Raw genomic sequence first — 16,745 nt, 5'->3', positions numbered from 1 at the left:
CCTGGGATCGTTTTTCAGGGTCCTTGGGCCTGATGGTTTGGAGGAAACGCCCAGCAGCCTCGAGGCGAGGGCGAAGGACGCTGGATATTTTAATCATCGCTTCTTTGAAGCTTCGGCTTTGATACAACTGTTCCTGAAACAGATTACAAAAGGCAAGCAGCCTAAATCGATGAGCCCACGTACTGAAAATACTAAGCGAAGAGTGTTTTCCAGATGGGCAACAACTTGAGACAGTGGAGGGAGGAGGAGAAAAGTGCAAAACGTTAAAAGTTTGCTTCTTGAAAGGCGCCTTTCCCACTGTGTGTCCTAATATTTGAAGGGTTTTTGCATCCACGATGCTGACAAGGAAAGGACCGTCTTGGAAATTTGTTCGGCTGTGGCCGTGTTTTTGTCTTCACAAGACAAGAGGAGCTTAACCAGCAGCTGACTAGCATCCTCACTCAGAGAAAATGCGAATCAGGTCGGCTTGGCTTGGCCCAAAGCTGTTTCCTTGCTGCAAGCTAAGCCGGCTCTTCCTTCGGCAAGATCCGTCGGGACTACTTTTGAATCTGAGTAGCAAAGATACCGGGTTCCCCACTGTCACCACGGGCAGGGATTCTATCCTGGCAGACATCAAAGCGCCCAAGGCTCGACCCTTAAAATACTGCAAAGAAGAGGCTGAAGTTCGGAAGCGGTACTTTTGGCTTTTCCAGGCGCCCGAAAGCTCCTTCCTACCTTCAGCTCAAGTAGTCGCACCCTCTGCGACCGCGCATCAAAGCAAAAATAATTTCTGCTGGGTCGAATGCCGAGCGGTGAAATTCGCGCGCCCATTTCCAGAGCAGTTCCCGAAGGTCACAAGTGGGGAACCCTTTCTTTGTGGCTTGATGCAACGCAGTTCAGGGCTTATGGCGCCGAAAGCTTTGGGGCAGATGCTTGAAATCTCTCTTGCCGGACTTCTGCAGAGCTGAAGGGCGACCGGAATAAACGGCCGGCCTAAAGCTCTGGAAAAGTGTCTCAGGGCGCTTTCGAGCCATCTTTATCCCAACTGTGTGGCGAGGTAGCTGCGGAAAGCCTTCCCTAGCACCCTGGGCGTGCCTGCGGAAAAAGATGATTTAACAGTGCCAGTAACTCCCCGGAATTAGTGGAACGTTTTCAGATTATTATTTTTTTGCGCCTGTACCACACATTGACCCATAAGCTTGTCGACACACCGACCCAAACCCTAACTTAGCCGTAGCCGAACGCAGCCGCTGAGCGAGCGCGGTTGCAGAAGACTTCTGCTCCTCAGAAGTCTCCAGGAAAAACTCAACGCACTGGAATTGGGTGGCTTGTTTGTTTGTTAGTTTATTGTTTGTTTGTTTGTTTGTTTGTTTGTTTGTTTGTTTGTTTGTTTGCACAGTGCCCAGGATGGGGCAGAAGCAAAGTGCAGGCAGAGAAACTACAGGCTGTAAGAAATTCCGAACTGGTCCAATTAAAAGATTTCGAGCGATATAAGAAATAAAGGCTGACCCGAAATCTCTTCTCAGCAGAAAAGGCTTCTCTTAGGTCGACCTTCCTGCCTGGGGTTAAGCCGAATCGCTCACTGGTTGCGAGAATCAAAGTAAAGCTTTTACACCATCACTTTACCTCCTCTTGCCCTTAGAATCCAGCGATTCTATTGAGCGAACTCGTTTTTGTTTTTAAATCAAGCCAAGTTAAAGAAATATTATTAATACAGCGAAGGAGAATCCCACGTCTGTCAAGGAGAAGCCGAACGAACAAGAGTCGGAAAAGGTCTGGCTAAATCGCTCTTATTTAAAGTGACCCAATGCTTCATCTGCTTAGCCTCCCTTTATGGGCTCTGAAAGCCACAACTTTATGAACTGATCCTGAAATGGGATTGGAAGAGCGCTCTGCAAGTGCTCAGAGGCTTTTGCTTTGAAGGGAGAAGAGTCTCTTGACAGGGTGGGGTTAAACCAGGGGGGAAAGCCGCATTGACTATTCCTGCCAGAAAGTGCTTGTCTTTTTGCACAAAGATTCATCATTGATGAATCAGTTCGAATAGAAAAAGTGCGTATCCCCTTTAATGTCCCTTTCTTTGACTCTGAGAATAATAGGTCAGGTCCAAAAGGCAGAGAAACTCACCGCCTTCCACCATCCACTTTTTTTTCTCTATCCCTAGCCGTGCAAAAAGCATAAAAGGATTTTCCAGCACATAGCCATCCTACAAGGCCTCATCGAGCCATTCCTGCAATGATGTTTGTTTTCTGTTTAATTGTTGATCTATTTGTTTGCATGTTTCAGTTGACCTGCAAGACAAACGATGCTTCCGAATTCTCGGGATCTGTCTGATGGTCTCTTTCCTCCGCCAACGCTAGCCAGGGAATGAAGGGGCAGAAGTACTCGTGGTTATCAATGCGGAGTCATCGGGCCCCTGCCTCTCCCTGCCCGCAGACGACTGAAGCGTGAGGCTGCCCGGGCCTCTGCGGGCTAGTTGGGAGCAGCAGTTCTTTTGAAGGAATTTTTCCACCCATTCCCTCTCCTCTTCCTGCCATGACCTCAGAGAGGTATCATAGAAACTTTTGGCCATTGCCAATCCCAGAGCGGGCGTTCTGCCCATCCAACAGGGCAACGTCTCTGTCTCCAAGGAGTAGCCTGCGTCGCAGTCCAGGCGGTTCAAAATTAGTCTGCTTTTGGAGGGGTTACTTTCGGAGACTATCAGCTACGGTAGATCACTTGAACTGAGCCGAGGATCGAATATGCCCTCAGAGGGAACATCTGGGGGAAGCGATAGATGGTCCTTGCTGCTTTCCTGACCCTACATCCGGCAGCCTTGGCCTTGGGACCATCGGCTCCGGGAAATATCTTACGACGTTTTCCTCGAAGGAAGACGAGCCGCCCTCCTCTTTCACCCCAATTCGGCTGTCTTGACCAAAAGGAGACCCCACGTTCACAGGGATTTTGATGGCCTGGGAGCTTGTGGATTCCTCTTGGTCATTTCCCTCCTTGCCTTTTTGCCGGCAGGATGGATCTCTCCAGCCGAAGTTTAACGAGAGACTATTTTCATTGAAGCGATTGTCAATTTTGTCGGCAAGTAGCGCGCTCTTCCCGATGGTGAGCCCTGGTTCCCAGGCTCTGCAGACCTCTGACTTCAGGACAATACCGATTGCAGTTTTGAGGCTCTTCTATTTGATGTTAGAATCTGGGAGAAGCTCGGTTTTTACCCTTGTGCAATGAAAGGAGACTTAAATCTGCCTCACTCGTGCAAATATGGTGGTGATGGGGAGATGAAAAAGGGGCTGCCAGACCCTGTTCTTCCCTCAGGTAGGTGCAGCTAAAGAAAGGGGGAATGGAACAGCAATGATAGCTACCCCCTTTGGGGGGGGGGATGGAAGACCACAGAATTGTCAAGAATTCTGAATTGGCCAGCCTTGCTTAGGGCACCTTAGTCCTGGTAGAATTAGGCTCGTTCTATTTTTAGGTGTGCTGGGGATGTCCTCTGCCTCCCTCCCTCAGGTAGGTGTAGCTAAATAAAGGGGGAATGGAATAGCAATGATAGCTACCTCCTTTTGGGGGTGGGTGGGATGGAAGACCACAGAATTCTCAAGAACTCTGAATTGGCCAGCCTTGTTAGAATTAGGCTCGTTCTATTTTTAGGTGTGCTAGGGATGCCTTCTGCCCCCCCCCCTCCAGCTTAGCAAGACCCAGCTCCATTGGGTTGCCCTTGGACATTCAAAAATTCTAATGGGGGAAAGAGAGTCATTTCAGAGATAATGCCTACAAAGCTGTTTCTAAGGCTCCTTTTCAGTCCCAGACACTCCCCAAATTTCCCATGCACCCCCTCCGAAGTCTGGTTTTTAGGAGACTTTATTCCTGGCATCTGGCACTGACTGCTTTCCTGCGACTCACAACAAGGCCAATCTTTCCCAAATAAGCTCCAGATCCCAGGATCAAGGATCCGAAAGCACCATATGAAATGGGCCAGCATATTTTGAGGCCGAAATGAAAAGCCTTACACTGGAGGAGACCTGCTGCTTTGCACCCTTAAAGAATTGTGCATCTTAAGGACACCTCCTATTGCTGCCTTTTCAGGATATGGGAAGGAAGTATAACAAAGAAAAGTGCCATGTGATTCTTTTATTATTTTGAAATTATTTATTTTACTATTTTTAATTGATTTTCCCCATGGGGAAACTAAAGGGCAACTAAAGGTTGCCTTTTCTTAACTGAAAACCCTAGTAGATGAATTTCTTCTGTGCATTTAGAGGACAACTGTATCCTAGGGAGTTTATTCCAAGGCAAATGGTAAATCTGATAGAATGAACAACTGCACAAAGAATGTTGTTGCTATTTGCTAACATATGGATCTTAGTAAATCTGCTCCAACTAATTTGATGAGAACCAAAAACATAATTCTAAACTGGACAGAGTTTCTGCTACCAATGATTTATAGGCTATTAGTGAAGGAATTGAAGTACATCTTTGAGGAAAGGAGAGAAAAAGGATGAGGAAGATTCTCTAGCCCGAAGTCAGAAAGGAGTGAGTTGGTACTTTGCCCGGAGTTTAAAGCGGTGGTCAGTCAGGAAAAGTGCTTCTTCCAACTTTGCCCAGCTGTCCATTCCAAATTTGTTAATGCATTTGAAATGAGTTTGGTCCTTTGAGTGGTTATATCTAGAATGCACTTTTCGGGGTTAAAAAATCCCCATGCTAGCTGCATGAAATGTTACAGTCTTCCTGAGAGTGGAAAGAACAATTAATTGAAAAATGAAATCTACAAATGGAAGGAAGAAGGAAAACTGGCTACCTATGCAAGGTTTTCAGAAGATTCCAATTTGCGCCAAGAGAAGATAGTAGGTCTTCCCCACTTCAGCCTCCACCTACCAGGGTTGTGATGATAATATCTTGACACAACAGCTCTCCAAAGCTTTTGCTCCCTTCAGAAGACCCTGACATTTGGGAGTGTACAGAGGACACACAATACCATCTTTAGCCAGATCCTCAGATGATCCACCCATAGGGCCATAAGGGTAGCAGGAAATCCCTTTAGCCACGACTTAATTCAGAATCTTGTGTAAATAAAGCTATTTGCCTTATTAGCTTCCTGAATCCAGACTCATTTCTTTGGTTTTACCTGTGCTCAAAAGCAGGATTTCCTGGCTACTCTTGCAGGCTCTAGACCTTTCTCTCCTACTCTAAATCCAAGTGAAGTTATACAGGAACTGGAGCCAAGTTTTGTCTGGTGGTCCTGGTGACTGAAGGGGGGGGGGGGAATCCTGAATCCCATGAGCCCTGAGCTGCTCAAAGCCTTCCAGGCAACTAAAGCAGGTGTCCCAGAAGCTTTTTAGAAGGAAAATCGAGGCAGCCACTTGGTTTCACACTATTCCCACAGGTGCTACACATCCTCCCACATGGCTTAGCTTGCCTTTTTGTCTTCCCCTCCCATTTTTGATACAGTACAGCCTACAACACACCCCAATTCGTGGACAGAGAGGCTATTTAATCCATCATTTTCACTTACCATCTACCAAGAGGCTCCCACACATCCTAAGAACATTGCTTTGGACTGGTTCTCCATTCACTATTTCTTATTTTTCTGGATTTGTGAATATATTTCTTCCAACAATGTCTAAACTTCCCTTATTAAATATCTTTTCTTCAGAAGAATCACCATTCCTCCAGCAAGTGCCAAACTGCTGTTTTACTTCGCCTCCCCCCCCCCCCACTGTTTACTCTTGCCTACTTATTTCATCAGAAATAAAAACAAACCCCTTATTTTGATTTTGTTACAATAAACGTCAGTACAACCGAGAATAAATCTTTGGTTGGAAACTGCGGAGAGAAAGGGTGATTGTTGAAGACTTTTAACTATGAGCCCTCCTTAAATTGGGTCAACAATCCAGTTACGGGTTTCAGATTTAAATCCAAGCCTCGAGGTAGACATAACCTTCGGGTCGCAGTCAATAGCCAGGGAAACTGTAGAAGGTTTGCGAGGTGCCTTGCAATTGGCCCATTTATTTTTAGAACAAAGACAGATTGATATTTGGATGGCGACCCAAATGCCCGTAGTCGCCAAATAAAAGAGAAGGAACCCCTGTAAGAGTGAGGCGACCAGCGAGGGATCAAGTAGTCCCATGAACGCGGCTTGAAATGTAAGTTTTTCTGGCGGAAACCAAACTCTCCAAACAGTCCGGGAGTGTTCAAACCAAGCGCAGTTTTAGAATTAAGAAACAAAGCAATTGCCAAAAGTTAAACTGATTTTTATAAATTACGGGGATAGTACAAGGAAGGGATGGACTGACAAATATTCACAATTCAGTGGAAGTAAATTGTCATTGTTGTTTGCAACTTTCCACCTAGAAAGAGGGGGCGGCATTTACTGCGAAATCGGAGAAGGGGGAAAAAAGGCACCGAATGGCCTCAACATTCCCACCATAACTGTTTCTTTTTCCATTCAAAAGCCCGAGTATTAAATTCATAGTAAATATAAAAATAATTATAATCACAACGATTTTAATACAATCAAAAAGTGCTAGAATCATAATTGTTTCCCAAACTGCGCCCCATAACTGCGAGAAAGTCAGCCAGGAAGCTGGGAGGAAACTCTCCTATACAGCCGCGTTAGAGTTGGACGGAAAGGTGGTCTGTTTGATTAGACTGAGCGCGCTTGTTTCGGCACTTTCCGATTGCCTCCCAGGCGCTGGACAGGAGAACGGCCCGCTTGGTTTTCCCGGAAAAAAAAAAAAAAACCTTTCGATTGTTCAGCGAGGCCGGCAGGAGGGGATTGACTCTGCTCCGGCGGCGTTTGGACAGTTTTGAACAGAGAAAGGAGGATGGTGGAGGCAGCGCCAGAAGAGCAGAAGCTGTTGGAAGAAAAGATCGGCTCCCGAGTTTTCTCCTACTGCTCTTCCCGGCCTTCCTTGCCTTGTTTCTCCTCTCCCTACCCTCCCTCCCTTCATGCTCTGGAGCGGCCGGGACCCGACCCTCATTTGATGCCCCCGGCGGCGGCGGCGGCGGCACAAGCAGAAAGGGCCCAACCCGGCAGGCAATAATAAGGGTAATAGTAAGAGGGCTGGAAGGAAAAGAGGGAAGGCGGCCGGACCATCTCGTTCGGGTGATATTGCCTCTGATCATCACGAACAAGCACTTTGACCGCCACTTTCTTGGCCGCCGGCGCGGCGGACAGGAGGTCCGCGGTCAGCTGGCGCCGCTTCGTCTTGTAGCGCCGGTTCTGGAACCAGATTTTCACCTGCGTCTCGGTGAGCTTGAGCGAGGCAGCCAAATCGGCGCGCTCGGGCCCAGAGAGGTAGCGCTGGTGGTTGAAGCGCCTCTCCAGCTCGAAGACCTGCGCGTGGGAAAAGGCCGCCCGCGAGCGCTTTTTGCGCGGTTTCTGGGACGCCGTCGAGGGTGCCACTGGGGCCGGGACGCCCGCTGACATTGCCTCGTCCTCCTCGGAGAGGGCTTTGGAGCCCTGGTGGCCGTGTTTGGCTTCGTCCTCCTCCTCCTCGTCTTCCTCTTCAGGGTGGCTGCCGCCTCCTGAGGAGGGAAAAGAAGACAGACAGAGTCAGGACAGGAGGCGTCGGAATTTGGGGGCGCCCCTTCAGCCACGCGCCCCACCTCCCCGGCTTCCCCTCCACCTCGGTTTCTCCACTGGGAGCAGAGAGACTCGGCCGGAGGGCCCCTTGCCGGCTTCCCATTCTGCCCCATCCTGAAGCAGCATTGGGCCTACATGTTCTCCTGCCCCTAAAGCAAACCTCCTTCCTCCGGTGGAGGCGCCGAATCCAGGCAAGGCGCTGGGGCCGGTGGTTGTCATCGCTTCTCTACTGTCCTAGGGGTTTTTGACGGATGTCCCACCGGGTTCAGTGCCTTCACTGTTTTTCTTGGGCTTCTCCCGCGCAGCCACACGCATATCTAAGCCCTTTAAAAGCAGAGGCCAACAGTTGCATGGATTACACGTGTAAAACAAAGGATGTTGAACGGGAAAGAGACCCGCATGGGATGGAATTTTGTCTGTCTCAGGGTAAACACAAGGCCAGGTCGGAGCCCTTCAAACTCTTTATTTTGCTTCCTCTCCTTTTTGGTAAAGAAGGGAGGGGGCAGAAGGTTGCACTTTGGATGAGAGGAGCACCCACGAGTTGCCCTGAAAGGGAATGACCCCAAGACAGACTTGGAGACACTGTCTTAGAAATTGGGAAGAAGCACTGCGTTTGATCCAGCCAACATTTGCTCGGGACCGCAGGGATTGCTGCTGCCCTCAAGGCAGCCTTTATCCTTCCTCATATGACCTGCCTGTACGCGCATCCTTTTTGTCAGCCGCCTTGCGGACTGCTGTGGGGCTGAGGGGAGGCCGTGTCAAGGAAGGAGCGCCACAATCCCTCTGCTAAATCAGGGCGCCAGCCAGCCTGTCCAGTTAAGGGGTGGGGAAGGGGGAGAGCGAAGCGCCACAAAGGAACAACGAAAAGAAGAGCCTCCACCACAATTCGAAAATTGACATTTCTTAATATCCCAGCAGTCAAACTCTCCTCGCAAACGCTGCAGGAGCGCATCCTCTGTTAGCGGAGCCGCAAAGCTCCAGTCTGTCCCGCCATTTTCCAATAAGCCGCAGTTCGTAACTTAAATCCAACGGGTTTCAAACTAGATCCCGTACTTCCCATTTCCCAGGCATCTTTTTGCTTCAAAATCTCACCCCGGGCTCAGAGGATCTCAGCCGAGCGGCAGTCGAGCCTTTAGAGGCAGGAGCTGTAGAAAGTAAGCTAGAAATCACCCTTCTAAGTGTTCTTGCCTCAGGTTCATTTGCCGGAACCGACAAGGCCCGTCACTCCCACCAGCGAACCAGGTCTCGCCCTGGCTTGGTTTCGACAGGTGGACCGAAGCATGCTTTGTTCAAAGATCAGGCCCTTCTGGTGTGCGGGAAGGCGAACTAAAGCGAGAAGAAAAGCAGCTCAACTTTGCGTGCTGGTCTCCGGATTCCTAAAGGTAGAAAAACTTCTCCGTTCGAGCCCTTCGCTTCTGGGCCTCTTTGGCGCTCCTCTTTGTACATGCTGGCCTTCCCTGGGGACGCATCCTTGGTTCCCCTCTGTCAGGTTCTCCAAATGGAGCGGCGGGCAGAAATGAAAGCTCTTCCCTGCAGCCTAGAAAAGTCGAAGAGGGCAGGCGACGCATCTTTTCCTCCCGCCCCGCATAAGTCTTTGCTCCGCCGCCAGGCTCAGCCCAAGCGGAACAACTGCCAGGGAGATGCCACCCAGCAATCGGCACTCTCCTACTCCCCACCTCCCGCCCGCTTAGTGAAGCCGCCCCGGGATCCACTTTAGGCCCGGGGGATTTATTGAAGCCGCCCCGGGATCCAGCTAGTCTGGAGAAGGACAAGCTCGTTTGCTGCATTTGCCACTGCGAGGCCGGCGACTGAGAAACGAATTCTGCCTGGAAAGAGAGAGGATGTGGAGCAGAACGGGGCCCTTCTTTGCACCTAGTAATTAGGCTTCACGCGATCCATTTCCTGTAGAGAAACATCCTCTATTAGGTTTGAGCTGTCTTTCCCGAGCTCAGCGAGGCCTTTGTCCATCGGAAGGCGGCGGCTCCCACAGCACTGCGTCGGAGATGAGTCTTCGGGGCTCCGCAATCACGGCAGCCAGCCAGAACTCGGAACTGTTCTCTAAACTCGGACAGCGACGACGAGGGTGCAATTAGCAACATGCTTCGAGCGGGTTAAGCGGGCTCCCCCACTGGCCTGGAGTCTCCCCCTCTTTGCACCCTAGTCGGCCGCTTCTTAGGCCCAGCCGAACAGCTGGGAGAGCGGCCCTCCGCTTCCGCGACCCGTTTCCCGGCTGCCTTTTCTTGATTAGAACGCTTTCCTCCCGAAGGGACCCGCAGGTAGGAAAGCAACAACGGTTTGGGGCAGAATGGCTTTGCAGTTGCTTTTTTCTGCCAGGCCCGGCAAGCGCTGCCTTTTAAACCCAGAACTGGGGAGCAGGGCGAGACTCCAGATTGCCAGCCCTGGCCGAAGGTGACGCCGCTGCCCCTCGAAAGGTGGCCTTCTAGCGGTAACCCACTGGCCAGAACGCTTCGTTTTGGGGGGGATTCCCGGAAGGCAGCGCGGGATCGTCCGCTCTCTCTAAGAGAGAAGTCCCCTCTACTCTCCCCAATCAGAGCTTCACACCCTCGAGATCTCCGGGTGAGCAGGAGCACGACTTCGCCCCCTACCTGGCTTTGTCTCCCACCGGCATCGTCCCGCTCCACAGTCCTCCCTTGATCGCTCCGAAGGGACCCGGCTCACCTGTTGTCAGCGGCTCCGAGCCTCGGCCCGGGGGACGGCTTTCCGGGGACGGAGGAGGGTGGCCTTGCTCGGTGCTGATTCTTCCCGCGTGGGATTGGGCTCTGCCCTGACCGTGCAGCCTCTCTCGGGGTCTTCGGGAGTCAGCGGGCACGTGGCCCTCTCTGCTGCTAGGTTCCTGTTCGTCGTGGTCCTCGCTCAGGACAGAGTCCGAGTCCCAGATGGGTGGCCGGCCAGCCGCGGGGTCAGAGCGCTGCTGCTCCTGGAGTGTTGGCGGCTGGGGCGGCTGGGGCGGCTGGAGCACCGGGCCCAGACTTGTGGCCTCCGGGTCAAAGAGACGCCAGCAACAGGCGGATGTACCCTTGGGACCGGGCAGGAGTATCGGCGGGCAGGGACGGGTGGCAGCTACGACTCGCACGGCGCCCACTTCCTTCTTGGTGAGGAGGGCTTGGATGGAAAAAGGCGTCGGGGCCAGGCTAGCATTGCGCCGGGCCATGGCTGGGCCGGCTGCTCGGCTGGCGCCTCGGGCAGCAGCGGGAGGTCTATCTTCAGTTGGACGCTGCCCTCTGCGCCCCCAGGCCCGTTGCGCGCTGTTCCCATAAAGAGCCCAGCCGTCGCCAACCTGCTGAGACGCTCCTCTGGCCAGGCAGCTCCCGACTCCGACCCACACCGCGCCTCTGCGTGGTCGCTGGCTTTCGGTCGCCTTTTGCAGCCCACCCAGCTGTCAGTCCAGCGGTGGAGAGCCAGAGCCGAGGCCAGGGCCGGCCTTTCCTCGTAGGTGGGGCTCGTCCCGTGCAGCGCGTTCATTGGCTACGCTACTTTTCCGGCCCGCGGGAGACTCCGGCTCTGGAGAGCTCGCCTTAACCCTTTCCCGTGCGAAGGGTTTTCCTGCCTGAGAAAGAGCTTCTGGTAGGGAAGGAAGGGAAATTCTTCGAGGGCATCCCTTCTCCATTTTTACGCCTCTCCCGAGTCAGCGAGATACATATTCGGCCTTTCTAGGATAGTTAAGCTGAAACCCCATCTGGGGCAACCGACAGGTAAAGCTGTTGCTGAATCAGAGACTTTTTCTGCCCAAGCCTTTGAGGCGGTGGCCATATCAAAAAATCTGGAACCGTATTAGAAAATCTGAGCACTGACAAAATTTCCATTTGTTAATTGCAAAAGGCCACATGCTTGGATCCATACATATCAAAGCAATACATTAATTTCCTAGGATCTAGGTTCTTGGGAAGAACCTGATACCTATGAAGGCCAGTGCCATCTAAAGAACTGGCAGCTGTGATAATTCGAGAATTTATAATGACTACTGCTTCGTTATTTTTCCTTTAATCAAAATGCTGAAATCGAGAGTCCATCGTCTTTGCCTGGAATGAAATTTAAAAGAACACATATTTCTACTGTTTATTCTGCATCTGAAGCACATGCAAAGATAGCGAAGATTTTGCTATCTAATATGGTGATGTTGCTAGAGCTTGTCTTTTGACGCTTGAGAATTTGTAAGACTGAAACTCGAAGAGAGAATTAAGGGTGCATTTTCTTCTCAACCTAGAAAATGCATTTTGAAAGTTCCTCGAAACAGAACTAGGCGAAATTCCATATTTTTGTCAGTTCGAATCAACTCTGTGCAGGGTTTTGATTGCAGCAGAAAACTTAAGACGTTTCCAGAAAGAAAAAAAACTTCTGCCATGTCCTTTACCAGACTGGTGCCCATGCTTTTCATATCTGATTCCTCAGCGCTTTATGCAGAACGAGTGTGTCAATTTATTTATTCAAAAACATTCTCCGCGTGAGTGCTTTGTGCATAAATTGTGAACGAATAAATTTTATACACACAAAAATTGAACGAATTCGGAACAAAATTAAAATGATTTGCCTCAGCGAGTGTGGCTAATAGAATCCAATATTTATCATTATGGACAATGTCACACATTTGCTACATGTTTCAGGGTTGCAGAGTGAAATGAACAGACGGCCTGTATGTGTATACCTATATACTGAATAGACTATGTGAAAAATATCAGTTCTCCAAATAGAAAGGTAGGGGTTTATAACCTCAAAGGGATCTGGGCAACTAGGAATTAACAGAAGTTTTAACACACACACACACCGCACCCTCTCTCGAAATTTACAAAAGAAACTGGGATGGTGATGGGGAGAAAAGTGGGACAGATGGGACACATTTCTTAAGCGACTTGCTCCTAGGATACTAGAGTCTGGGCACTGGGGGCTACTTGGGGATGAAAACGCTGCTCCTGCGCCTTTCTTTAAGGCAAGAAGGACTCAGATGTAGCACCGTATGGTTAAGACACGTTCCTCAGAATAAATAGGCCGAGATATTTTCTAATTTCTATGAATGTATCTTTAGTCCATTGAAAGTATGCAACGGTTTTAATAAACAAGTCAGAACTCCGGTGGAATCAGTAATATCTTCAAGTCGGGTGTTCCTTGAAATACCGTGTGAATTTTAAATCCCCGAGTGAAATTTCTGCAACCTCCGAATTCCCCTGCACGGGGATGCCAATTATGAAAGGACTTTTGTCTCTTGTTCCTTGACTATTGGGAGCAAGACCTTTTCCTATAGCCGGGAGTTCCCTCTCCTTCGCCCGCGAGGCTCCCAGAGAACTCACTGAGCTATGGCGCGTATAGATCTGGCAAGAAGGAAAGAGCTGAACCGTGAAGTCCCGGATTTCACCCCCCCCCCCCGCAGCCAAGTTCCTATCCTTTCCATCAGTGTCCAGGTGTTCCCGCTCATTGCGCCACAGGAAGGGTGCCCCCAGCTAAAAGCCCGGTCTCCCCAGCGGAGGAGACAAAGGGCGCGTGCAGTCGCAGTCCGACTCAGACGCCGTTTCTGCCGGCCGAGACTGTGCCGGGGGAAAGAGCCGTCCAGTCCCGATGGAGCTAGGCTAGGGCAAAGAACGGGCCTTCTCAGCTCCGCCAACTTCTGTTTGTCCCTGAGCTGGGAGGAAGCCGGACTGGCCGGCACCGAAGGAAAAGGGGCTTTCCAGGCGTGCAGCCCCGGTGGCGAGCGGAGGGAAGGCGGCTTAGCGCAGGAGGCTGGGGGTGCGTTCGCCAGGTCTAGAGGGACGGCAAGCGCTCTGGGTTGGAGCCCCGGGGCCTCTCCCTGCCGAGCAGCAGACTTGAGTCTCCGCCCGTGGAACTTCGCCGCGGACCCGCCAACCAGCAAAGGCGCAAACAAGGAAAGGCAGTTTGAGCCCAGCTGCTCAGAGGAGAGGCGGCGAGCGAGTTGGCGAAAAGAGCGTGAAGGCTGCTCTCTCTGCGCCGCGGCGGCTCGGCCTGGAGGCGGGAGGGACCCTTTTTGCTGAGCAGCTGCGCCTCCCCTAGTTCGGCTGTGAGAGCAGAGCAGGAAGGCCTCGGGACGGAAGATGCCGCTATTGACCGCCGCGAGATCTCCTTCCCTGGCGCCACATGACAAACCTGGGCTGCAAGCCACACTTAAACCACCTTTCAATGGATTCAGACGTAACACGCCCCGGGAAAGGTGCCTGCGAGCCCAGTCCGCCAATGGAGGGGATGTTCAGAGCAGGAGACTTGAGGGTGTGTCGGGGAACTCCCCAAGAAGCCTTCCCCCGGGCGGAAAAAGAGTGAAGGAGGCGTCCGGAATGCCAGTTCCGGGCGGAAAGAGGCCTCGCCGGGGTTTTCCCACCGTCTCGCCCAACCGTTCCAACGTTCAGAGTTGCGGCGTTCAAAGTTCTCCCGGCGAAGGCAATCGCTCGGATTTCCGTCCCCTCCGCCTTTGCAGGGACCGAACCCGGGAATCTTGGCGAACGCCACCCGGAGACAAACGGGAGAGGCAGAGAACGGCGCTCGTCTCACCCTTTCCCTCGGTGGCCACCGACTCTTCCTGGCGAGCGCTAGTGAGAGCAGGCAGAGCAGAAGCAGCCAGGGAGTGCCTTTGCGAGCAGGGAGCTACCCGGACTGATGCGCATTCCGGGGGGATTTAGCGCCAAAAAGGCTAGAAGCGCGGCGCTCCTTGTCGGGGTAGAGGCAGCAAGCTGCTCCGTGACCGGCGAATGCTGCCGTTTAGAGTGCCCCAAGTTCGTCTCTGTAGCCCAAACCCGTCTCGATCTCTGCCAAGTTCGGTCCGCAGATTCGACGCAGCAACCTTGTTGGCTACGGGTACCGTCCATTGATTCGTTGACTTGCCCCTAGCTGCAGTCTCCCCTGGAATGGGAATCTGAGCTTGCTTAGAGACATTGAAATGATGGGGAAATGGTGGCCGACCATTGGTCAGCATCAAGCCTTGGTGGTTCCTTTGTGAGAAACAATTTGCTGTTATTCTTGGGTTGAGATTCATTTCTAGGTATTGGTTGCTAGTCGCTTATGCTACATAACAATGAGAAATGGCATCTCCTTTTCTTGTAGAGGTTCCTTCTCAGACAATTGATAGTAGAATCAGTACACTCTACATGCCCTCCAGCTGGTGAACAAGTCACAATTGCTGGGCCCATTAAAAAAAATGGTAATAAGACATTTCTATTCTAACATGTTAGAATTGCCTGGTTCCAGGAAGCAACTGTCCTTTGGGACTACAGATATGTCTTCTGCTTTATTTCAAGCCAAGTGGCATAAATAGTAAACACCCCCCCCCCCCCTTTCATTGCTCTCCTGACTGGGATGGACCTTCAGTCTCCACCTCTCTGGCTGCCTCCAAGCCTTCAGTTAGTGTTTTCAGCTAGTTAACACATCTACAGTTCCACAATCTCTCCGCCCTTTCTCACACACACTAATTCCAAGGAAAGACTGAAGGCAAACAAGGTCCAGGCAGAACAACATCATAGCTTCAGAATCTAAGGGACTGGCTTGGACAACATTCAACAGCATTTTTTCGTGCACATGTTGATAAAAATAGGATTGCCAACGTCCGATGACAGATATGGCGCAAGGAGAAGTGGCTTATATCTTTTTCAAAGTCAGAGATAAGATACAAATATGATATAATGAAGTGTGAAGTGACCTTACTTACACAGTACCGACAAGTTGCCAAGAGAAATGATGAGTACTAAGAGCAAAACCATTCAAGTTGAACTTCAGCTGCTCAAGGGCTACTAATCTTTCCTTCTCCAACTTCCTCTGGTTGGCCTTTTTTTCCTGGTGAGAACAGAGGGGGGGGGGGGAGATTCTTCTGTTGCAGAGGGCCCAAAGTGATTCAGAATCATAAATATGGAGCTGGCTTTCTCCCCTTTCAAAAGCAATCTGGTTGCTTGCACAATGTGTAGGTTTCCTAGGCTTTGCCCTGCCTTGTCAGATTTGGGTTGTCTAAACATCTTCAATAATTTTCTGCTATGTCATCATCACAGCCCAGCATTTATCACTTTACATTGAACAGTAGGTGCTAGGTTGAGTCAGCTTATAGAGATCCTGGAACCTTCACAGGCATTTGGATTTCATCACCCTGAAGAGTTTCATATCATCTGCCCAGCTCACTGGCTTACACTAAATGAAATTCATTTGTGAACTAGTAAAACAAAATATCATCCCTGAACATATTCTGAAAGATGCCTTTTCTTACCTTCTTTCAATTTATGTTTGCCTTTCGTTTTCAGCTATTTGGCATTCTACAAGAGGATAAGTCCTCCTATCCCTTGACATGTACATTTTTTCAAGACATGGAACTTGGTCAAAAATATTTTTAAAATCCAGATATGAAATGTAGACAGTAGATAAATAGTAACATAGATTTCCACTTGCAGAATTTGTGTTGATTTCCCTTCGGAAGGCCTTGTAGTTAACTATTTTTTCATTAATTTCTACCAGCTGTCTTAGAAAAAATGTTAAGCTGACTGGTTTAGAATTGTATAGGTGTCTCCTAAAATTGGGGTCTCCTTGGCTTCCTTCCAGGACTTTGGCACAGGAACTGATCTGAAAGAGAAGTGACATACTCAGAGGTCAGCAATGTCACACCTGAGGTTTTCTTAAGAACCAATCAGATGCAGTGATTTTTTTGTTGCTGTCAAGCTGTTCTAGGGCATCATCTCCTGGTATTTTAATTTGTTTTTGTTCTAATAAAGTCAATTCAAGTTCAGGATCTCTTCTATATCATCTGTAACAAAGGCAAATATAAAGAATTAGAATTCTCTGAAATTCCATATCCTTCCTGAACACCCTTCTCATCTCTTTTTTGTTTCCAGCTTCATATGCTTAAGCAAATTCTTAATGTTCCCATTTGTGCTTTTTGCCATATACTTCTCAAATAACTTTTTTTTTCTTGAGTCTCTTTTCCATTAATATATGTATGCTAAAGACATTGCTGTTTCTCAGTTATGTATATTTTCTACTGGACTTTATGAAAAGGGTGCAGTGGGAAGCAACTTATAATAGTAGGCGTGAGCTTAAATGGACTCCAGAGGATAGTAGAGGACAGGAAGGCCTGGAGGAACGTTGTCCATGGGGTCGCGATGGGTCGGACATGATTTTGCAACTAACAACAACATATGCAACAATTTGCAATTTTCTGACCAGAAACCCAGGCATTTTGGAGATGCTGAAGCATGAAAACCCA

At 50.0% G+C, this 16,745-nt stretch overlaps 1 protein-coding gene across 1 annotated transcript; it reads right to left on the bottom strand.

Annotated features, from left to right (window-relative positions):
- Nucleotides 1-6,940: 6,940 nt before the first annotated feature.
- NKX3-2 (NK3 homeobox 2) lies at nucleotides 6,941-10,867 on the bottom strand (the record flags this gene model as incomplete). Its single annotated transcript, XM_081959165.1, has 2 exons — nucleotides 10,229-10,867; nucleotides 6,941-7,491 (listed from the first exon to the last, which is right to left on the bottom strand). Exons 1-2 carry the CDS (start codon nucleotides 10,719-10,721, stop codon nucleotides 6,941-6,943), a joined length of 1,044 nt encoding a protein of 347 aa, XP_081815291.1. The 5' UTR covers nucleotides 10,722-10,867.
- Nucleotides 10,868-16,745: the final 5,878 nt, after the last annotated feature.

Source organism: Natrix helvetica (assembly GCF_964273705.1).
Source record: "Natrix helvetica genome assembly, chromosome: 7".
Taxonomy (NCBI): domain Eukaryota; kingdom Metazoa; phylum Chordata; class Lepidosauria; order Squamata; family Natricidae; genus Natrix; species Natrix helvetica.
The sequence above is the reverse complement of the archived record's forward strand: the minus strand, read 5'-3'. Positions and strand labels throughout refer to the sequence as shown.